The sequence below is a fragment of the Ovis canadensis genome, chromosome 12 (assembly GCF_042477335.2).
Source record: "Ovis canadensis isolate MfBH-ARS-UI-01 breed Bighorn chromosome 12, ARS-UI_OviCan_v2, whole genome shotgun sequence".
NCBI lineage: Eukaryota > Metazoa > Chordata > Mammalia > Artiodactyla > Bovidae > Ovis > Ovis canadensis.
In genome coordinates, this window is record NC_091256.1 from 43,232,872 (window position 1) to 43,257,724 (window position 24,853).

General features: G+C 37.2%; 1 protein-coding gene and 1 non-coding gene across 2 annotated transcripts in view; both read right to left on the minus strand.

Annotated features, from left to right (window-relative positions):
• CATSPERE (catsper channel auxiliary subunit epsilon) overlaps positions 1-24,853 on the minus strand; it is a 152,645-nt gene that overhangs the window by 107,361 nt on the left and 20,431 nt on the right. Inside the window, exons 3-6 of the mRNA XM_069545510.1 lie at positions 20,819-20,892; positions 20,471-20,540; positions 17,517-17,587; positions 4,103-4,127 (exon numbers count right to left, since the gene is read on the minus strand). Of these exons, the coding sequence (XP_069401611.1) occupies positions 4,103-4,127; positions 17,517-17,587; positions 20,471-20,540; positions 20,819-20,892 (240 nt within the window). The remainder of the gene's footprint in view (positions 1-4,102; positions 4,128-17,516; positions 17,588-20,470; positions 20,541-20,818; positions 20,893-24,853) is intronic.
• TRNAC-GCA (transfer RNA cysteine (anticodon GCA)) lies at positions 16,048-16,119 on the minus strand. The gene has a single exon. It is a non-coding gene; the product is annotated as a tRNA-Cys (tRNA).

The following is a 24,853-nucleotide window of genomic DNA, read 5'->3' on the forward strand; positions in this document are numbered from 1 at the left end:
CCCTCCCTCCCCACCTCCCTTTTATCCTCCCTTTACCTTCTCTCAACCTACATAATTTAACAACTAGTTTTTATTTTTCCCTATTTTTCTCCATGCTATGAATTTGCAGAGATATATATACATACATGTGTACATGTATTTTTAAAAAGAAGCATCTTAACATGTTCTTTAAAAAAAAATTGGATCACATTATACATACTTTCCACATTCTTTTTATTCACTCAAATATAAATCATTGAATTTCTCCAGTGTCAACTCATAGTGACTGGACAATATTTTATGATATAGTTATACTGTAATTTACAGATCAATTTCTATAATAATGAAGATTTACTGTGGCTCCAGGTTTGGTTTGCTTTACCACATTACAATGCTACAAAATATGGATCATTTTCCATATAGCAGTATATACTAGAGGTTTTATTAATATTTCTGTTCATTAGATTCCCAGGAGTGGGATTATTGACCCAAAGGGTATATATACATATATATATATCCGTTCAGTTCAGTCACTCAATCATGTCCGACTCTTTGTGACCCCATGAATCGCAGCACGCCAGGCCTCCCTGTCCATCATCAACTCCCGGAGTTCACTCAGACTCATGACCATCGAATCCGTGATGTCATCCAGCCATCTCATCCTCTGTCGTCCCCTTCTCCTCCTGCCCCCAATCCCTCCCAGCATCAGAGTCTTTTCCAATGAGTCAACTCTTTGCATGAGGTGGCCAAAGTACTGGAGTTTCAGCTTTAGCATCATTCCTTCCAAAGAAATCCCAGGGCTGATCTCCTTCAGAATGGACTGGTTGGATCTCCTTGCAGTCCAAGGGACTCTCAAGAGTCTTCTCCAACACCACAGTTCAGAAGCATCAATTCTTTGGCACTCAGCCTTCTTCACAGTCCAACTCTCACATCCATACATGACCACAGGAAAAACCATAGCCTGGACTAGACGGACCTTAGTCGGCAAAGTAATGTCTCTGCTTTTGAATATACTATCTAGGTTGGTCATAACTTTTCTTCCAAGGAGTAAGCATCTTTTAATTTCATGGCTGCAATCATCATCTGCAGTGATTTTGAAGCCCCCAAAAATAAAGTCTGACACAGTTTCCACTGTTTCTCCATCTATTTCCCATGGAGTGATAGGACCGGATGCCATGATCTTCATGTTCTGAATGTTGAGCTTTAAGCCAACTTTTTCACTCTCCTCTTTCACTTTCATCAGGAAGCTTTTTAGTTCCTCTTCACTTTCTGCCATAAGGGTGGTGTCATCTGAGTATCTGAGGTTATTGATATTTCTCCCGGCAATCTTGATTCCAGCTTCTGTTTCTTCCAGTCCAGCATGTCTCATGATGTACTCTGCATAGAAGTTAAATAAGCAGGGTGACAATATACAGCCTTGACATACTCTTTTTCCTATTTGGAACCAGTCTGTTGTTCCATGTCCAGTTCTAAGTGTTGCTTCCTGACCTGCATACAGATTTCTCAAGAGGCATGTCAGGTGGTCTGGTATTCCCATCTCTTTCAGAATTTTCCCCAGTTGATTGTGATCCACACAGTCAAAGGCTTTGGCATAGTCAATAAAGCAGAAATAGATGTTTTTCTGGAACTCTCCTGCTTTTTCCATGATCCAGCGGATGTTGGCAATTTGATCTCTGGTTCCTCTGCCTTTTCTAAAACCAGCTTGAACATCTGGAAGGATATGATGCTGCAAATCTAAATTCTCCTTCATTTTCTATTTTTGTTAGCTATTATTTTAATGTCATTTTGTTAAAAAAATTAGTCATTATTTAAATATTTGACTGTCAATACTTATTTAGATGTATCAGCATATTAAATAGTTCATTTGTTCATTATTTACTGCATCTGGTACTTCAGTTTTTCAGTCTGAGAACTCATGTCTTGAACTGTGGAGAAAACATCATAAGTGAAAATGAAAGTCGTTCAGTCATGTCCCACTCTTTGTGACCCATGGACTATACAGTCCATGGAATTTTCCAGGCCAGAATACTGGAATGGGTAGCCTTTCCCTTCTCCAGAGGATACTCCCAACCCTGGGATCAAACCCAGGTCTCTCATATTGCAGGCAGATTCTTTACCAGCTAAGCCACAAGGGAGGCCCAAGAATACTGGAGTGGGTAGCCTATCCCTTCCCCAGCAGATCTTCTTGACCCAGGAATCGAACTGGGGTCCCCTGCATTGCAGACAGATTCTTTACCAACTGAGCTATCAAGGAAGCCCTGGAGAATTCTCCATAATTATTGGAGAAAAAGAATTCTTCAAATGGTCCTCATCTTTTGTTTTGAAAAGTATAAACTTTCTGCAGTTTATATGTATATATTCCAGGCAGTATGTCTTTTCCTGTGGTTTATGCCTTTTATTTTGAGATTATTTTCAGAGCATTTATTTGCTAAGAGAGTCTTATACACTCTTGGTTATTAAATGAGTTTTATAATCACCTCTGCCTAGGCCCTATGTGTTTCACTACTTGCATTTTTGAGTTTACTAGTTGGCTCTAGGTTCTCCAACCTCTTGAGAGCAGTTTAACTTGGACATTCATCTGAAACTCTGTGACGGTAACTCCTTGTCTGTTTACAGTCCCCAAAAGGGTGTATCATCATTTATTTGCAATTAGCCAGAGAGTGGAGCTTTACTAGTTTTCATTTCACAAATCTTTAATAAATCCTAGCTTCATATAGGGAGGTTAATTTCAGCATCTCTTTCTCCCATATGTCGGAAACTTCATTTTCTATTCTCATACACGTTAAAACATCACCCTTTGTCTACCAGGGCTTATATTTTGTATAATAAACTTACTTCAGAATTCAACCTTATCTAACTCTGGATTTTAGTTCTTTAGTGACTTGTGACAACTAGGAAATTCCTTTAATTGATTTTACATTCTATACATGCACATATACCAATATTAATGTAAAAGTCTGCACTGATATTATGCACACACACATATTTTGTAATGGCATTTCTGTATGTTTTGAGTAAGATGGAGGCTATTCTGCATTATTTGGGTCTATAATAAAAATTTTACTTTTAGAAGTTTCTATTTTCTAGCTTAAAATTCATTATCTACTGATAATACTTTCTTCTTTTTGCATTGTTATAGCTTTAGTAAATAATCCTATAATGTCAGTTGGGTTTGGATAGGGATACATACGGACACATGAGCTCATTCAACTATCTTGATCGAATATAGGAAGTTTTATTTATCATTATTTTCTTTCTGCCTCTTCTTTCCATTATATCATTGCTTTGAAAATATGAAAATATTTATGGAGATTTAATGTCCAAATATTACCACCTTATTTCAGTTTTCAAATTTTGGAATACATCTCTCTGTCATACTTAAAATCAGCCTTTAACCCACATGTCAAAATTTTTAGATCTCAAAGACTCTTTCATAGGCTTGAAAATTATTGAGACTTCCACAGAGCTTTTGTTTTATGTCAGTTAGCCCTATCAATATTTATTACCGTATAACAAATAAAAATTGAGACTATTTAAAGACATTTATTAATTTATTTTAACATCTACAATAAACCCATTATATATTAATATTAATTAACATGTTTATGGGGACTTCCTCTGTGGCTTAGTGGTAAAGAACCCACCTGCCAGTGCAGAAGACACAGCAGATATGGGTTTGATCCCTGAATCAGGAAGATCCCCTGGAGTAGGAAATGGCAACATGTTTATGAAAAAAATAATTATTTTCCAAGATAAAGAATAGTAAGAAGAATGGTTGTTTTACATTGTGAAATCTCTTTAATATTTGGCTTAATAAGAGACAGCTGGATTATCATCAGTTCTTCTACGTTCGAGCTGTTGGTATATGGTATTCTGGTGGAAGTATATGGGGGGAAATCTATTCAGACAGATATATAGTTGGAAAAGTGTAGACCTCGCGGACCTCCTCAAAAGGCTTGTGAAGACCTAGGGGATCTCAGTCCATACCTTGAGTAACCTCTGCTCTAAGTAAATTATGTTGAGAATTAGTTTTGAAAATTCCTTGTCTGGTAAATATGGAAGAGAAAAATAATACAGTGGTAATATGTGAAGAAGTATACAAAAACTTTAAAAAAAGTATTACCTGGGTTAAATTGTGAACAAAATTTCTGTTGGGAAAAAGAAAAATCATATTTTAGTAAACAGAATCCTAAATATTCAGTTAAATAATCTACTTTCAACATCAGTTCAGTTCAGTTGCTCAGTCATGTCTGACTCTTTGTGACCCTATGGACTGTGGCACGCCAGGCCTCCCTGTCCATCACCAACTCCTGGAGTTTACTCACACTCATGTCCATTGTGTTGGTGATGCCATCTCCAGCCATCTCATCCTCTGTCATCCCCTTCTCCTCCCTCCTTCAATCTTTCCCAGCATCAGGGGCTTTTCAAATGAGTCAGCTTTTCGCAACAGGTGGCCAAAGTATTGGAGTTTCAGTTTCAACATCAGTCCTTCCGATGAATATTCAGGACTGATTTCCTTTAGGGTGGACTGGTTGGGTCTCCTTGCAGTCCAAGACTCTCAAAAGTCTTCTCCAGCACCACAGTTCAAAAGCATCAATTTTTAGGTGCTCAGCTTTCTTTATAGTCCAACTCTCACATCCATATATGATTACTGGAAAAACCACAGCCTTGACTAGATGGACCTTTGTTGGCAAAGTAACGTCTCTACTTTTTAATATGCTGTCTAGGTTGGTCATAACTTTTCTCCCAAAGAGTAAGAATATTCTGTTTATAGTCCACTGTGTGTAAGTCACTTCAGTTGTTTGCAACTCTTTGTGACCCTGTGGACTGTAGCCTGCCAGGCTCCTCTCTCTGTGGGGAGGAGGGATCTAACCCAGGGATCTAACCTGTGTCTCTTACATCTCCTGCAATGACAGGTGGGTTCTTTACCCACTAAGCCACTTGGGAAGCCCTTATATTCCATTATGGACATATAAATGATTAAATACTAAATGTTAAAAAAAAAGCTCATGTCCATAATTAAATATAATTTTTGCTGAGGGGCATGAATCTATATACTTCTTCCTGAATAATACTGTAAGCTAATTTGACATGATCAATGCACATTAAAAAGTCCATAGTTTAGGGACTTCCCTGATGGCCCAATGGTTAAGACTCCCTGTTTCCACTACAGGGGGCACAGGTTCAATCCATGCTCCAGGAACTAAGATTCTGCATGCCACATGGCAAGGCCAAAAAAAAAAAAAAAAAAAAAAACCCTATAGAGTTTACATGTTTTAATTTATGTCAAGATAAAATTTATCAGTTAGCACTGCAAATGTTTCATTTATAGCCTTTCAGTGTAAATTTTCTGAAAGAAGAAAATTTACTTGTATATTTATTTATATGTTGTTTAGAAAGTAATTTTTCACTGTAAAGATAGCTGTTATTTTTAAAATCACATAACCTCTAAAAATCAATGACTCAGGATTGTGATTTCTTTTGTGCGTAGTACTTCAGTTCAGTTCAGTCGCTCAGTAGCTCCGACCTTTTGCAACCAACCCCATGAATTGCAGCATGCCAGGCCTCCCTGTCCATCACCAACTCCCGGAGTTCACTCAAACTCACGTCCATTGAGTTAGTGATGCCATCCAGCCATCTCATCCTCTGTCATCCCCTTCTCCTCCTGCCCCCAGTCCCTCCCAGCATCAGGGTCTTTTCCAATGAGTCAACTCTTCACATGAGGTGGCCAAAATACTGGAGTTTCAGCTTTAGCATCAGTCCTTCCAAAGAATACCCAGGACTGATCTCCTTCAGAATGGACTGGATGGATCTCTTTGCAGTCAAAGGGACTCTCAAGAGTCTTCTCCAACACCACAGTTCAAAAGCATCAATTTTTCATAGTGCTTAGTACATCATTAAGTACAAAATAAAATGAAGATGTCTTGGGAATCAGTAAATGTACATGCAGTAAGTTCCTAAGACCATATGATGAAAATAATATTTCATATGTCCAATCTGATATATGAGAAAGCTACTGAAACTAAGTACTAAAAATCTTGATAGGCGATATGTCCGAAGTTCAAAAAGTATGAAGTTTTTCAAAAACATCCCCTGTCAGCACACAGGCACCTAAAACTAACCTTTGAAGCTGAGGATGCAGAGAGTCCTGGCTTGGGCCACCACTACTGCCTGCCCTGGTCCCTATCTACTGTACCTGGAGGCACTGCTGAGGACTACGATAGCCCTTGCAGTCACTGTGGACACCCTGCAGCATTTGGTAAACACCATGCAACTGTCAATGTTCTGGACCTTAGTGGGCTAAACTGATGAGACATTGGACCACACCGGATCCAGAGCCAGCACATGCCCCTCCACATGACACCCCATACCACTAGACTGGTGGTCACAGCATGCTCCAGCATGCACAACCACAGGTGGAGGTCTTCTCTTCGTGAGGTCAGTCTATGATTTCTGGAAGTGGTGACTGCTTCTTCAAATGTGCAGACACCTACACAGGCTACAAGGACAGTGAAGAATCAGGGAAACATGACACCACTTAGGGAACACAGGAAACTCAAGCAAGGAATCCTAAGGAAATGGATTACATGAATAGCCTGACAAAGAATTCAAAATATGGTTCTAAAGATGCTCAGAGAGCTATGAGAGAACAACAACAACAACAACAACAACAACAACAAAACAATTTAAAGAAATTAGAAAAACAGTATAAGAACAAAATGAGAAATTCAAAAAAGAGACTGAAACATAAGGAAGATTTTGGAAGGGAAGAATTTATAAGAGAGCTTCACAGCAATTAGACAAGAGAAATAAATAAGAGTTATTCACATTGGAAGGGAAGAGGTAAAACTATTTGCAGATGACACGATACTCTATGTAAAGAACCCTGAAGTCTCCACACAAAAACTATTAGAACTAATAAAGGAACTCAATAAGCTAGCAGAATAGAAAGATTAATACACAGAAATCCATTGAATTTTTAGACTAACAATGAAATATCAGAAAGAGAAAATTTTAAAAATCCTGTTGAAAATCTCATCCAGAAAAAAAAGGAATTAAACTTAACCAAGGAGGTGAAAGATCTGTACACTGGAAAACTGTAAAACCTTGATAAAGTAAACTGAAGATAATTTAAAGGAATGGAAAGATCTCATCTTCTTGCAGGGGAAGAGTTAATTGTTAACTTAGTTTTTAATTTTTAACTTAATTGTTAATTCTTAAATTGTTAAAATGGCTATACTACTCAAAGCAATCTACAGATTTAGTGCAATCCCTATCAAAATACACATGATTTTTTTTCACAGAACTAGAACAAATAATCCTAGAACTTACATGGCACCACAAGAGATTGTGTATTAATATAACACAAAACTGAACAAAAGGAGAAAAGCATTACAAGTGATAAACACGGTCACTACAAAGTTTCAATTCTTCAAAAAAATCTTAATAATTCAAAGTTATGTGCACCTAAAAGATACCCTCAAAGCATAAAGCAAAAAATTAGGCACCTACATGCAAAAGTGACATGTCTACCACCATAGTGGGAAATTTTAGCCAATTATCAACTCATGAGTCAAATAAGTACAAAAGATTTGAACAGTACACTTAACACAACTGACCTACTGGACATAAATAGCATATGCTATCCAACAATAGGAAAATAAATTTTCTTTAGGTACTCGTGAGATGTTTATAAACTCTGACTACATGCTAGGCCAAAGATTTGATTCTAATACTTCTGTGATAATAATAAAATTAGGTTAGAATTCAGTAACAAAATAATAATTGAAAGGACTCATGTCTGTAAATTTAAAATGCATTCCTATACAGCATATTTGCCAAACAAATTATAGTGGCTCTTAGACTATTATTTCCGAGCAGTAACGAAATATTACGACTATGATATATTCCAATATAGAGGTATTTAGAAAAAATTTTACTTCCTTAAACATACACTTGATAAAAAGGAAGTCTTAGATCTATGTAATAGACTAAATAACTAGATTAGTAAGTTTCAGAAAAACAAACTCAAAAAAAGAAATAATATAAAAAACAAATTGAGATAAAGTAGACAACAGTAGAAAAACTCAATAAAGCCGAAATATAGTTCTTTGAAAAGACTAATAAAATAAAAATATCTCTAGGAAAAAAAAATAAGAAAACAAAAGGAAGGCACAAATAAAAATATTAGAAATGATAAAAGAGTGGCATACCTACAACTACTGCAAAGATTAAACAAAAATATAAGAGGATATTATGGGAAATTTTATGACATAAAAATTGATACTAACATTGCTAACTGAAGACACGGAAGAATTTCTGGAAAAATACTACAGAAATGAATTTTACAAGAATTAGAACTCCAAAGTAGCATTTTAACCATTAAAGAAATTGAATTAATAGTTATAAAATCTTCCCCCACACACTCAAAAAGTCCAGATCCAGGTAGATTTCTATGCAAGTTACCATCAAATATTCAAGGAACATATATTTCCAATCTTAAATAAAATCTCTCAGAGAATAGAAGTAAAGTGAAAGTTGTTCGGTTGTGTCCAACTCTTTGTGCCCCCACGGACTATACAGTCCGTGGAATTCTCCAGGCCAGAATAACTGGAGTGAGTAGCCTTTCCCTTCTCCAGGGATCAAACCCAGGTCTCCGCATTGCAGGCAGATTCTTTACCAGTTGAGCCACAAGCGAAGAGAACAGAAAAGAAAGACTAATCCTAACTTACACGATGAGTCTAGCATAGTCTTGGTATCAAATGTATTAAAGGATATACAAGGGGAGTAAAACCACAGGCCGCTCCGACTCATGTATATTCACACACATAAAAACCTAAACAACATTAGCAAATGTAATCTATAAATGTGTATGAAAGATAATTCATCAAGACCAAGTTAGCTTATTCTAGAAATACAAGTTTATTAATATGGAAATATTAATAACTATTATCTATCAGATTTACATAGTAAAAAGAGAAAAACTATACAAACATTTATGTGGAAGCAGAAAAACATTTGAATATTTAACAAGTCATAAAAAGAATTCACAGCCAGCTTGGAATAAAAAGGACCTTCCTTAATCAGGTAAAGTTTAACTCATAACCTGTAACAGATATTATGCAAAATAGTGAAATGATGAGAGTCTTCCTTTTGAGATGGTGAATAAAATAAGAAGCGCTGCTATCACCCTTCTAAAAAGGATTGTATTTGATATTCTAGACATGTAAGAATAAAAGGAATAGAAGGCATACTTATAAGAAAGAAAAACAAAATCATCATTATTTGCGGGTAATCTGATTTTATTAAATTCCATCCAACAGAATACATAAATAATCATAATTTAGCAATATTGCTGAATGCAAAAATCAACAGTCAAAAGTAAAGTGTATTCTATACAACAGGAAGAGCTGGTTAGAAATTATAATTTTAAAAGTTTGATTATTTATAAGAGAAACAAAAATATAAACTACCTAAGAATTCAGTTCAGTTCAGTTCAGTTCAGTTGCTTAGTCATGTCCGACTCTTTGTGACCCCATGAGCTGCAGCACACCAGGCTACTTGTCCATCACCAACTCCCAGAGTTTACTCAAACTCATGTCCATTGTGTCGGTCATGCCATCCAGCCATCTCATACTCTGTTGTCCCCTTCTCCTGCCTTCAATCTTTCTCAGCACCAGGGGCTTTTCAAATGAATCAGTTCTTCGCAAAAGGTGGCCAAAGTATCGGAGTTTCAGCTTCAGCATCAGTCCTTCCAATGAATATTCAGGACTGATTTCCTTTAGGATGGACTGGTTGGATCTCCTTGCTGTCCAAGAGACTCTCAAGAGTTCTCCAACACCACAGTTCAAAAGCATCAGTTCTTTGGTGCTCAGCTTTCTTTACAGTCCAACTCTCACATCCATACATGATTACTGGAAAAACCACAGCTTTAACTAGACAGACCTTTGTTGGCAAAGTAATGTCTCTACTTTTCAATATTCTGTCTAGGTTGGTCATAACTTTCCTTTCAAGGAGCAAGCGTCTTTTAATTTCATGGCTATAGTCACCATCTGCAGTGATTTTGGAGCCCCCCAAAGTGAAATCTCTCACTCTCTTCACTGTTTCCCCATCTATTTACCATGATCTTAATTTTCTGAATGTTGAGTTTTAAGCCAATTTTTTCACTCTCCTCTTTCACTTTCATCAAGAGGCTCTTTAGTTCTTCTTCGTTTTCTGCCATAAGGGTGGTATCATCTGCATATCTGAGGTTATTGATATTTCTCCCAGAAAACTTGATTCCAGCTTGTGCTTCGTCCAGCCCAGCATTTCTCATGATGTGTTCTGCATATAAGTTAAACAAGCAGGGTGACAATATATAGCCTTGATGTACTCTTTTTCCTATTTGGAACCAGTCTGTTGTTCCATGTCCAATTCTAACTGTTCCTTCTTGACCTGCATACAGATTTCTCAAGAGCCAGGTCAGGTGGTCTGGTATGTCCAACTCTTACAGATCACAGTTTGCTGTGATCCACACAGTCAAAGGCTTTGGCATAGTCAATAAAGCAGAAGTAGATGTTTTTCTGGAACTTTTGCTTTTTCAGTGATCCAGTGGATGTTGGCAATTTGATCTCTGGTTCCTCTGCCTTTTCTAAAACCAGTTTGAACATCTGGAAGTTCATGGTTCCTGTACTGCTGAAGCCTGGCTTGAGAATTTTGAGCATTACTTTGCTAGCATGTGAGATGAGTGCAATTGTGCAGTAGTTTGAGCATTCTTTGACATTGCCTTTCTTAGGGATTGGAATGAAAACTGACCCTTTCCAGTCCTGTGGCCACTGCTGAGTTTTCCAAATTTGCTGACATAATGAGTGCAGCACTTTCAGAGCATCATCTTTTAGGATTTGAAGTAGTTCAACTGGAATTCCATCACCTCCACTAGCTTTGTTCACAGTGATGCTTCCTAAGGCCATCTTGACTTTGCATTCTAGGATGTCTGGCTCTAGGTGAGTGATGATACCATCGTGATTGTCTGGGTCCTGAAGATCTTTTTTGTATAGTTCTTCTGTGTATTCTTCACACCGCTTCTTAATATCTTCTGCTTCTGTTAGGTCCATACCATTTCTGTCCTTTATTATGCCCATCTTTGCATGAAATGTTCCCTTGGTATCTCTCATTTTCTTGAAGAGATCTCCAGTCTTTCCCATTCTATTGTTTTCATCTTTCTTTGTATTGATCACTGAGGAAGGCTTTCTTATCTCTCCTTGCTATTCTTTGGAGCTCTGCATTCAAATAGGCATATTTTTCCTTTTCTCCTTTGTCTTTCACTTCTCTTCTTTTCTCAGCTATTGGTAAGGCCTCCTCAGAGAACCATTTTGCCTTTTTGCATTTCTTTTTCTTGGGGGTGGTTTTGATCCTAATGAAAATGTCCTGATACTTTTATTATTAAAAATTATAAAACCTTATTGGCAGACATGTAAAAAAAACTTAAGCAAATGGAAGGTTATATATTAGTCTGGAGTAGAAAGGCTTCTCAAATTGATTAAAATATATAGACATACTATAAAAAACCCAACTAAGATTTTTTGTAGAATTGACAAACCAATTCCAAAAATTTATAGGAAAGAGAAACAGGCCCAAGATAAAGCTAAGGAGTTCCTAGAAGAGGACAAGAATTGGGGTCAGTGTGAGGCAGGTATTTGTGCTATCACTTCTCAAGATTTAAAAAATAAACTTATAATAATACAGATAATATAATTTGTTCAAGTATATACAAATAGATCAGCTAAACAGAATAGCTAATCCAGGATGAAACCCATGCATACACAGAAACTTGATCTATGGCAGAACTGGTTTTGTGGAAATATCATTCAATGAAGTGAAGTGAAATGAAAGTCTGACTCTTTGGGACCCCATGGACTATACAGTCCATGGAATTCTCCAGGCAGAATACTGGAGTGGGTAGTCTTTCCTTTCTCCAGGGAATCTTCCTAACCCAGGGATCGAGCCCAGGTCTCCTGCATTGTAGGCGGATTCTTTACCAGCTGAGTCAGAAGGGAAGCCCCAGATCATTCAATAAATGAATCTAAAAAATTAATTATTCATACCCAAAAAATAAAGTTGTAGTTCTATCTTGAAGCATATACAAAACCTAATTCCAAGTGGATTAAAGATTTAATTGTAGAAAGCAAAACTATACAGAATTTAGTGAAACCTTACAGATTATTATTATGAAACCAAGAAATAAAATGGGTTAAAATGCTAATTTAATACAGAAGAAAAATTCCTCATGAATAAATGAAAACATGCTCAATAGTAATCAAGGAAATGCAGATAAAAGAACAATGATGTGATTTCACACCTACTAGATTGAAAATAATTTAAAAGTCAGATATTAAGTGTTATAAGATATAACACAATGGGAACTTCATCCACTGCCAGTATAGATGTAAATTTGGACAATCTTTTAAAAATCATTTAGAGGCTTTCCAGGTGGCACAATGGTAAAGTATCGGCCTGCTAATGCAGGAGACACAAGAGATGTGGGTTCGATCCTTGAATCAGGAAGATTCCCTAGAGTGGGAAATAGCAACTCACTCCAGTATTCTTGCCTGAAAAGTCCCATGGACAGAGGAGCCTAGCGGGCTACAGTCTATGGAGTCGCAAAGATTCAGACATGACTGAGCAACTGAACACACACACACAAGCATGACCTAGTAAAGTGGAACAAATGTATATCCTACATTCAGGTAATTTTACTTTTAGGTCTATTCCCTAGAAAAACGTTATTTATGTACATTAGATTGGTACTTTCCAAATTATTATTTCCAAATAATGTACATACAAATGACTGCAGGATCTTGTCAAAATGCAGATTATGATCCATAAGGTTTGAAACGAAGCTGAGATTATTTCTAACAAGTTCCCAGATGACACTAGTGCTGCTAGTCCTTGGACCACCTTTTGAGGAACAAGGCACTATCTCACAAATAAATGCATCAGCAGGAGAATAAGCAAAAATAGTTATATAATGAAGTACCATCAAGCAGGAACAATGTAAGAACTAAAGATTCTTGTTTAAAGATGGATGAGTGTCAAAATCTGTGATGTTTAGAGAAAGAAGCAAGTCACAGATGAATGCTTATAATATGATCAATTTAAATAACATTCAAAAACAAAACTAAACAATTTATTACCATTATATATTGTTGGTAAACTATAAAAAGCGAAGAATCTATTATACGGTTTTCAGGATAGCAGTTAACTCTTGAGGGATAGGATGTGATCAGTAGGGGCATAAGAAAGAAACTGAAAGTCACTGAGTCGTGTCTGACTCTTTGCGACCCAATGGACTGTATGTAGCCCACCAGGCTCCTCTGTCCATGGAATTTTCCAGGCAAGAATACTGGAGTGGGTTGCCATTCTCTTCTCCAGGGGATCTTCTAGTCCCAGGGACTGAACCTGGTTCTCTTGAATTGCAGGCCGACTCTTTACTCTCTGAGCCACCAGGGAAGCCTAAGCAGATTCTAACATGCTGGTAATGTTCTATTTGTTCACTTGCGTGATAGATACATGGGTATTAGTCACTGATGGTTCCTATGATCTCCTCTTAGGGGAAAGAGAAAGTAGCCTTTTGGTTACAGAGGCAGGATCTATTCTCCAATGAAGTGTTACCATGGATTTTTATTTCCGAATTTTCCCTTTTCTGTTTCTAAGTTGGTTCAAAACCGACAGAGGGAAAGCTGGTGATTGGCATGTCTGAAATTCCCAACAGGGACAGAAGCCTGCCAGTTTCATTAGTAGCAGAGACTTAATTCTTGTTTCTTGGTAAGACTCCGGGAGAGTGGCCATAAATTAGAGAAGAATGGGTAAATGTGTCCTGTTGGTGGGGCTTGCTGAAATCTAGTGATCAGATCGTTCAGTTCCAAGATTATACATAAACTGCAGGGCCATCTGACATTAAGGGACATGTGAACCAGAATAATCAAACTATCAGCCAAAACCATGCTTTGCCAAAGACATAAATATTCTGATAGGTTAGGTTTAGGTCATATGCCAATACTCAATATTCTCTGTGGTCAATGAAATATGGGGTTGTAAAGGTGCTGTGCTGTGCTTAGTCACTCAGTCGTGTCTGAATCTTTGAGACCCCATGGACTGTAGTCCGCCAGGCTCTTCTGTCCATGGGGATTCTCCAGGCAAGAACATTGGAGTGGGTTGCCATTTCCTTCTCCAATGCATGAAAGTGAAAAGTGAAAGTGAAGTTGCCCAGTCATGTCCAACTCTTTGTGACCCCACGGACTGCAGCCTACCAGGCTCCTCCAGGGGACCTTCCCAACCCAGGGATCGAACCCAGGTCTCCCACATTGCAGGTGGATTCTTTACTGACTCAGCCACCAGGGAACCCCAAGAAAATGGAGTGGGAGCCTTTCCCTTCTACAGGGGAATCTTCCCGACCCAGGAATCAAACTAGGGTCTCCTACATTGCAGGTGGATTCTTCACCAGCTGAGCTACAGGAAAGCCTGGTTGTAAAGGTAATACCACATAAATAAAATAAAATTAATAATTTCACCACAAAATGCTGCTGCTGCTGCTAAGTCACTTCAGTCGTGTCTGACCCTGTGCGACCCCATCGATGGCAGCCCACCAGGCTCCCCTGTCTCTGGCATTCTCCAGGCAAGAACACTGGAGTGGGTCACCATTTCCTTCTCCAATGCATGAAAGTGAAAAGTGAAAGTGAAGTTGCCCAGTCGTGTCCAACTCTTCGTGACCCCATGGACTGCAGCCCACCAGGCTCCTCCGCCCATGGGATTTTCCAGGCAAGAGTACTAGAGTGGGTTGCCATTGCCTTCTCCATCACTACAAAATAGAGGAGGGATATTTCCCTCAAAGAAAGCGATATTAAGCAGATAAGAAGAATTAAGTACATTACAGTCATCTGGAAAGCAGGGACCATATAAGACAGTTCCTCATACCCTATCCAGTACTAGGATATGCTTTAACTATGATACTTAAAAAAAAACAACAACAAAAAAAAACCAAAAACAAAACTCTGATTCATTGATACATTTTATTTATTGAATGATTTTATAATGCAATTAATTATTTTTTCTTGTACCAGTTTTTCTTTCTTAGTTATATCATTCATCATCATGTTAAAAAGGGTTTGAAGAGCTATCTGAGAAACTAAGAGACTCCTTTTGGAATATAATATGTATAGTGGAAACAAAAGAGGCCTGTAATCTGAAAAACCAGAGCCAATTTCCAATGCTATCTTTTAGTAGCTACATATATTTTTCCAAATTATTTAACCTACCCAAGCTTACATTTCCCCATTTATAATAAAGATTGTAATGCTGACATTTAACTGGTTATTATGAAAATTGACAAAGCTGATTTACATGAAGTATGACCAAGTAGAAGCAGTATATGTTCAGATAGTGGTTGCTATTGTTATTTTTTGGAGAAGGAAGTGGCAATCCACTCCAGTATTCTTGCCTAGAAAATTCCATAAACAGAGGAGCCTGGTGGGCTACAGTCCATGGGGTCTCAAAGAGTCACACATGACAGCTTACACATACACACATTGTTATTTTTACTGTTTGTTCTTCAATATTAGTTGGGTAGTACATTTGAGGAGAAGGCAATGGCACCCCACTCCAGCACTCTTGTCTGGAAAATCCCATGGACGGAGGAGCCTGGTAGGCTGCAGTCCATGGGGTCGCTAAGAGTCGGACACGACTGAGCAACTTCACTTTCACTTTTCACTTTCATGCATTGGAGAAGGAAATGGCGACCCACTCCAGTGTTCTTGCCTAGAGAATCCCAGGGACAGTGGAGCCTGATGGGCTGCTGTCTATGGGGTCGCACAGAGTTGGACACGACTGGAGAGACTTAGCAGCAGCAGCAGCAGCAGCAGCAGCAGCAGCAGCAGCAGTACATTTGAGGATAACTTAAAGTGAAAGTGAAGTCACTCAGTCGTGTCTGACTCTTTGTGACCCCACGGACTGTAGCCCACCAGGCTCCTCTGTCCATGGGATTTTCCAGGGAAGAGTACTAGAGTGGGTTGCCATTTCCTTCACCAAGGTATCTTCCCAACCCAGGTATCGAACCTGGGTCTCCTGCATTGCAGGCAGATGCTTTACCATCTGAGCCACCAGGGAAGTCCAGAGGATAACTTAATCGGTAAATAAAAACTTATATGGAAACTATAATGTAGATAATTCATTTGTGGTTAATTAAAGCTAAGCCTTTGACTGTGTGGATCACAACAAACTGTGCAAAATTCGTAAAGAGATGGACATATCAGACCACCTGACCTGCCTCCTGAGAAATCTGTATATAGGTCAAGAAACAACAGTTAGAATCAGACATGGAACAACAGACTGGTTCCAAATCGGGAAAGGAGTACATCAAGGCTGTATATTGTCAAGGCTGCTTATTTAACTTATACGCAAAGTACATCATGAGAAATTCTGGTCTGGATGAAGGCTAGAATCAATATTGCCGGGAGAAATATCAATAACCTCAGATATGCAGATGACACCACCCTTATGGCAGAAAACGAAGAATAACTAAAGAGCCTCTTGATGAAAGTGAAAGAGGAGAGTGAAAAAGTTGGCTTAAAGCTCAACAGTCAAAAAACTAAGATCATGGTATCCAGTCCCATCACTTCATGGCAAATAGATGGGGAAACAATGGAAACAGTGAGAGACTTCATTTTGGGAGGCTCCAAAATCACTTCAGATGGTAACTGCCTCCATGAAATTAAAGATGCTTGCTCCTTGGAAGAAAAGCTATGACCAACCTAGAGAGCATATTATAAAGCAGAGACATTACTTTACTGACAAAGGTCTGTCTGGTCAAAGCTACGGTTTTTCCAGTAGTCATGTATGGATGTGAGAGTGAAGTTGTTCAGTCGTGTCCAACTCTTTGTGACCCCATGCACTGTAGCCTACCAGGCTCTTCCATCCATGGGATTTTCCAGGCAAGGGTACTGGAGTGGATTGCTATTTCCTTCTGCAGGGAATCTTCCCAACCCAGGGACTGAACCCGGGTCTCCCGCATTGTAGGCAAATGCTCTACCATCTGGGTGACAAGCTTCCTATGGATGTGAGAGTTGGACTGAGCACCAAAGAATTTATGTTTTTGAACTGTGGTGTTGGAGAAGACTCTTGAGAGTCCCTTGGACATCAAGGAGATCCAACCAGTCCATCCTAAAGGAAATCGGTCCTAAATATTCATTGGAAGGACTGACGCTGAAGCTGAAGCTCCCATACTTTAGCCACCTGATGCAAACAACTGATTCATTTGAAAAGACTCTGATGCTGAGAAAGACTGAAGGCAGGAGGAGAAGGGGACAACAGAGGATGAGCTGGTTGGATGGTATCACCAACTCAATGGACCTGACTTTGAGAAAGCTCTGGGAGTTGGTGATGGACAGGGAAGCCTGACGTGCTGCAGCTCATGGGGTCACAAAGAGTCGGACATGACTGAGCGACGGAACTGAAAGCTAAATACTCTTAAAATGCATTAATTACCTTTCTTTTGCATTACTTACATAGCCTTATAATACCACAGAAAGCAAATATGAGATCTGTCCACATATAAATAGCGTTCTTCCTCTAAATCCTAAAAAAAAAAGAAAAGAAACTATGATAAATTTAGATGACTGGTTCTATTATGTTTGTTTTTGTGAAATTATATATATATTGTGTATACACACACACACACACACACACACACACATATATATATTTGCCCTAGTACCTGCTAATATTTGGTCTTGAACCCTTGTTCCTGACACTTGCTCCTAACACTTTTGTAATTCTGAGTAATAGGAATGTCTCACACAGAGCTCCTAAATTCCTTTTGTTCTAATGATGTAAACTCTTGGTGGGCTCCTGGTTGGGAACTGATCACTAGAAAGACCAATCCACGATCAACAGCTTGGAACTTTCAATTCAGCCTCCCATTCTATGGAGAGGGGAGAAGGGGTAGAAAATGAGCTAATAATCAATCATGCCTACTTGATGAAATCTCCACAAAAATCCCTAAAATATGAGAGTCAGAGCGCATCTAGGTTGATGCCAGTAGGTGATGTACCCAACTCCACAGTGACAAAAGTTCCTGCACTCAGAACCCTTCTGAACCTTGCCTTGTATACTTCTTGACCTGGCTGTTCATCTGGATCTTTTTACAATATCCTTCATTTTAACTGTAAATGTGTTTCCCTGAATTCTGCAAGCTGTTTAGCAAATTATCAAAACTAAGGAAAAGGTTATGGGAACCTGAATTTACCACCCACCATCATCAGGCAGTCAGAAGTGTAGGTGACAACCAGTGACTTGCAATTAGCATCTGAAGTGAGGGGAGTCTTGTGGAACTGGGCCGTTAACTTGTAGGATGTGACATTAACTCTAGGTAGATGGTTCCAGAACTTTAAATGGTAAGACACCCAGCTGGTACAGGAGAATTGGTCCATGTAGAACCCCTCCCTGCTATGATCTGGTCACAGAATTGTTCTCTGTGAATATACAAAGGAAAACAGTGAGTTTTCCTAGGCAGTCTTCCTCAATGAAATACAATTTGATTAATTTTCTGTTTAATGGTTCTCAACCAGAGATGAATTTGCTTGCAAGGAGATGTCTGACAATGCCTGGAGATATTTTAGGTTGTTATAACTGAGGACTGTTGAGTATATTAAGTCAGTGTGTGTGTGTGTGTGTGTGTGTGTGTTAGTCATTCAGTTGTGTCCAACTCTTTGCAACTGTAGCCGGTCAGGCTACTCTGTCCATGGAATTCTCCAGCCAAGACTACTGGTGTGGGTTGCCATTCCCTTCTCCAGGAGATCTTCCCTACCCAGGGATCGAACCTGGTCTCCGGCACTGCAGGCAGATTCTTTACCATCTGAGCCACCAGGGAAGCCCCATTAAGTCACATGTATATCCTTAAAGAGTAATGACAAAGATATTCATATATATATATATATATATATATATGTATTTGTGTGTGCATACTTTTTACATGTATTACACATTTATGTAGACTTCCAAAACATAACAAAAAGGAAAGAAATCCTTTACTTCTTTAGGAATTGTGTCATGAAACTGGCAAGCACTCAACTCAAAAAGCCAAATTCAAGTATTTTTCAATCTATAGGGATTGAAGAATGAATTACTATATTCATCTGGCCTCTCCCACATCACCCTGTCTACCTTTTCCCTGAAAATAAAGATTATTAAGTAAAAAGAAAGCAAAAGAACTCAGGGAAATTATTAACTTATGAAAAAAAAAAAAAGTAAAAAGAAGGCACAAGTCCCAAGGTAAAGGCAAGATTTGTCACACGAAGTCTCCACACAGCAATGACTTTAGATACGCTTGTGTGGGAACTTCAGCTATTAGTACTTTGTTACTAATTAGTACAGTGTCAATGCTTAAAATTCATTATTATTATTATTGTAAACTAGAGAGGATTCAACAACACTCATTTATTTGCATCCACACAGCTTTCTTGAATTGAAGAAAATGTAGTAGAATACAACTAAACCTGATAGAAATGGCTCTTACTTCTGAGTATTGTCATAGGAGTATATGATATTAGTCCCACTTAGCTGGGAATACTATTATCATTATGATGGTTAACTGGGGCTTTAATATATTTACTAATAAAAAAGCTAATGTAAAAATCACATATGACAGTCCCTTCTTATCTGTGGGATATGTATTCTAAGACCCCCAGAGGATGACTGAAATTGTAGATAGTACCAATCCAACCCTATATATACTGCTTTTTCTGTACATACGTACCTAACATAAAGTTTGATTTGTAAAGTAAGCCCAGCAAAATATTGATTATAATTAATAATAAAATAACTACTTCAATATGATCTTTCTTCTTTTCTCATTAAGTCAAAAACTTTCACCTTTTCACTTAAAGGAAGTACTTTATGGCTTCTCTTCGGCATATCTGAATTGCTAGCATAACTGTTCTCGTACTTTGGGGTCATTATTAAGTAAAATTAGGGTTACTTAAACACAAGGAGTACAATATTACAATTAATAGGTATGATAACTGGGAAAGCTATTAAGTAACTAATGGGTAGGACATGCTGGACAAAGAAATGATCCATATCTCAGAGAGATGGAGTGGGACCACAAGATAATTCATCATGCCACTCAGAATAACTGCATTTTAAAGCTTGTGAATTGTCTATTTCTGGAATTTCTCATATAAATATTTCAGACTATAGGTGACCATGGCTGAGAGCACAGAAGGTATAATCACAGATAAGCAGGGGACCACTGTATTAGTTCATAACTTAACAATCTGCTATGAGATATTTCTAAAAATTAATGATATACTGATAATAATTTTTAAATACGTCATTTATAATTACAACTTTACCATTTAAAATGGGTTAAATTAAGTCAAAAACCTCAAAAAAAGGCAAAATAAAATGTAACAGGGATGACTATTCAAGATTTACTAATTTATCATTTAAATCAACTTACCGGGCCTGAAACAATTGGTTTTATAGCATAAATACCAGGAGAAGAACATCGTAGTTCTGTCTTGGGTAATCTAGCATTTAAAAAAAAAAATGAGAAAGGAGAAATAAGTACAGATGCATACGAGATTCCCCTACAACTTCTTAAGCCTAAAAACTTCCATTGTATGCTAATAAGAAAAATAAAAAATATAGCAACATTTTACTTCTATTTTCAAAGTGATTTTTGTCTTTCTTTCACATCTATTTAATGAAAAGAAATTTACATTAAATCACAGCCTTAAATCTAAATGTCCATACTATATGAATGCTTTTTTATACATACATTGATTTTCACAGCAAAAAATCTTACCTTTTATTTTTTATAGAACAAGCTGCTGGAACACTCCACTCAGAAAATAATGTTCCTTCATACTCTAACTTAATCTGAAAAAGAAGGTAAAATAGCTCAAACAAAAAATCTGCTCCAAAATTTTGTATCTCAAATTTTAGATGTAGAGTTCAATTTTTCTGAGTCTCTTATTATTTAAAGAAAGAATAACTAAAATTAAATTCCTTTTAAATTATACAAGTATTATGACAAGGGAAAAGTAACTTCTTTATGCCACTTCAATAGTCTCCCCCAAACTGTAATATTTTTATTTTATTTTACTTCAAAAATAATCTGTTAAGTGTCTAGAAGGTGTTTAGTATCATAATTTTCTTCAATTGCAGTTTCTTTATTTCCTTACTTCTGCTTTTTTTTCCTGCTTCTACATTCTTTCATTTATAAGTTCTTTCTTCCTGGAAGTATATCACACACTCCCTAACATCATCAGTCTTAGTCTCAACACTGGTCCTCCTCTTCAGCCAGATCTGCAGCCCAATTTCACCTTCTAATATTGTTACAGAAAAATTATGTACATATGTATACATCATTATGTAGATATATACATACATAAATACTGCTTCATTGTTTTTACTTGTAAAATGGGAATTATAATACCAGCTATCTCATAGATTTGATGTTATAGGATTAATGACAGTGTATAAGAAGAAAAATGAGGTTCACCAGAAAATTGGACACAACCCTAAAGTATATAAAGCAAAATTAGATAGAGTTACTAGAAGATATTTTAAGTCATATATATAGAGGACTTTTAACACACATAGATTAAAGCCATAGATTAAACTTGAAAAAAAAGATAATCATAGTTGACCCTTGAACAATTCGGGAGTTAGGGGCACTGATACTCCACACAGGGAAATCTGCCTATAATTTATAGTTAGGCTTGTATATATGCAGTTCTTCAGTACCTATGATTCTACATCCACAGGTTTAATCAACTTTGAATTGTGTAGTACTTCAGTACTTACTATTGAAAAAAATCTTTGTATAAGTGGGCCAGTAGAGCTCAAACCTGTATTGTTCAAGGGTCAATCTGTGTGGGTGTGTGTGTGTGTGGGTATTTCTAAAATTGACCAATAAAAAATACATTCTTTTCTCACATAGATCATTTACCAAAACTGACCACATTTACAAGGGAAGTGCTAGCCAGTCTCAAAGTATTATTATCATACATACTATACCTTTGATACTAGTGAAAAAAATTATAATTTCTTATAAAGTGAATCAGAAAAATATCTTAGGATATTTGTAATCTTTAAAAAAAACTGTATTCTGAATTAGTCATGGAATAAGTAGAAATAACAATGAAAATTATACAATATTTATGAAAAAATAAAAGCATTGATAGGTCCTAATGAAAATGAATACCCTTAAAAGAAATAAGGTAGTTGGAAAGTGAATAAACTCAGTTTTCAGTATAAGATGCTAATACAATAACCTATGAGAGAACCCCCAAAAGTAAAAAGAAAGATATAAGAGAGAAGAAAAATGGGAATTTACAAAAGAAAATAAATTAGGATGGGTTACTGGTGAAGTAATGTTTCCATCTACTCAAATTTCTTATAAACACAGAAAGAACAATTAGTATAGCAGCAAACAAACAAAACAAAACAAAACAACTGGACAGCATCAACAATAGAATTCAGTGACAAGGTATCCCTCAAAACCCCAAAATAAAATTGGGATGGAACAAACTAGCTAAAACTAGCAGATTCGTGTGATATCAGCATAAGAAAGCAACTACGGTAGACCTTAGAAGAAAACACCTAAATCATTATAGGTATTCAGTAGACACTGTAGGGGACAATTTGAGGATATAACCAGAGGGATTTTTATATTTTTCAGTTTCTACATAAGTCTCTGATAATGTCTGAAAGGGCAAGAGGAGGCGGGACCCATGAACTCCAAAATCAATGAGCCAAAGACCTCTTCTAGAATAAAGATCCATAATCAAAATACAAGGAAAAAAATACCAACTGAGCTGGAAAGGGACAATAAGAACAAAGGAAAGGGAAACAACAGATAAATGAGTAGGGGAAACAGAATCTGGGAAGCTCAGAAAGTATTAGCTTTATTTCTGGACACTCTATGGAACAACATAAGTGGTAACTCTAAAGCCATGAGGTTAGAAAAGTTATTTTGACCCACCACTTCTTCCTTAAAGAGCAGGAAAACTAATTTCATGCTTTAGAAAACTGAGCAACAGAAAGAGGATCATGCTCAAATCACACACAATTATAATGAGAAAAAGAAGAGAATAAAAAGCAGAAAAACACCTCTGTAAGATCACACTCAGTAAATATTTTTTTTTTGGTTTGGTCACACCATGTGGCTTGCAGGATCTTAGTTCCCTAACCAGGGATCAAACTTGTACCCCCTGTAGTGGAAGTGTGAAGTCCTAATCACTGGGATCTCCAGGAAATTCCCCTCAATAAATAAATTAAAACTACCACAGGTCCCTGGTGGCTCAGATGGTAAAGCGTCTTCCTGCAATGTGGGAGACCTGGGTTTGATCCCTGATCAGGAAGATCCTCTGGAGAAGGAAATGGCAACCCACTCCAGTACTCTTGCCTGGAAAATCCCACGGACAGAGGAGCCTGGTAGGCTACAGTCCATGGGGTCACAAAGAATCGGACATGACTGAGCAATTTCACTTTCCCTTTCATAACTTAATATAAGGGTTAGTTTTATGTGTCAATTTGGCTAGATTGTAGTAACTAGTTATTTAATCAAATGCTAAGATAGGTTTTTATATGAAGGTATTTTATAGATGTGGTTTACATCTACAATCGGTTGACTTCAAATAAAAGAGAATACTTTGATGATGTGAGTGAGGCCCCTTTTGATCAGTTGGAAGCCTTCAGAGCAAAAACGAAGGTTTCCTAGAGAAAAAATTCTGCTAGAAGACTACAACATCAATCTCTTGCCTGAATTTCCACTCTCTGGCCTGGCCTAAAGATTTCAGATTTGTCAGTTCCCACAATCACATGAGCCAATTTCTTAACATAAATCTAAAATAAATATGTATAAATTCTATTGGTTCTGTTCCTCTGGAGAGTTATGACTGATATGCCCATTTCAAAATGAGGCAAAATAAATAAAAGATGATAGAAATTACGAAAGAAAAATATAAATCAGAATTTAAAACTCATAAGCTAAACTCAGGAAAAAGTACAAGTAAAAAATCAATTTAGAAAAAAACTAAATTAGCACAACTGTGAATAAACCTCAGAGAAGGTGATGGCACCCTACTCCAGTACTCTTGCCTGGAAAATCCCATGGACAGAGGAGCCTGGTAGGCTGCGGTCCATGGGGTCGCTAAGAGTTGGACACGACTGAGCGACTTCCCTTTCACTTTTCACTTTCACGCATTGGAGAAGGAAATGGCAACCCACTCCAGTATTCTTGCCTGGAGAATCCCAGGGATGGGGGAGCCTGGTGGGCTGCCGTCTATGGGATTGCACAGAGTCGGACACGACTGAAGTGACTTAGCAGCAGCAGAATAAACCTAATAAACAAGGTTTTGAGAAAATAGAAGCCTTTTAAAAAATAAAGAGATAAAAAGTGACTCAAGAATAAGTGACAAATATTAGAGACAGGCAAAGAAAATCCAATATATACATACTTGGGAAGAAGAAAACCTAAGCGATTGAGACAGAAAAATAGCATTAACAATAACTCAAGAATAATATATGAAGAAAAATAACTCAAAACAATATACTGAAAGGGCAAAACTCATACCTATGAAAAGCAATTAAGAATGTTTTTTTTTAAAAAAAGACCAACCTAGGACCTATATTAATAAAAGCATTGAAGTTGATAAGAAACCTTTTGGGGATCCTGACAAAAAGAACAATTTATTCACAAGGGAAAGAAAATTAGATTTCCAGTAGACTTTTCAGAAGCAACACTTTATGTCAAAGACAACAAAGTAAGATATATAAAAGGACATAAAAATTAGCCATAATTTTTCTATCCAGATACACAAACTTTTAGATA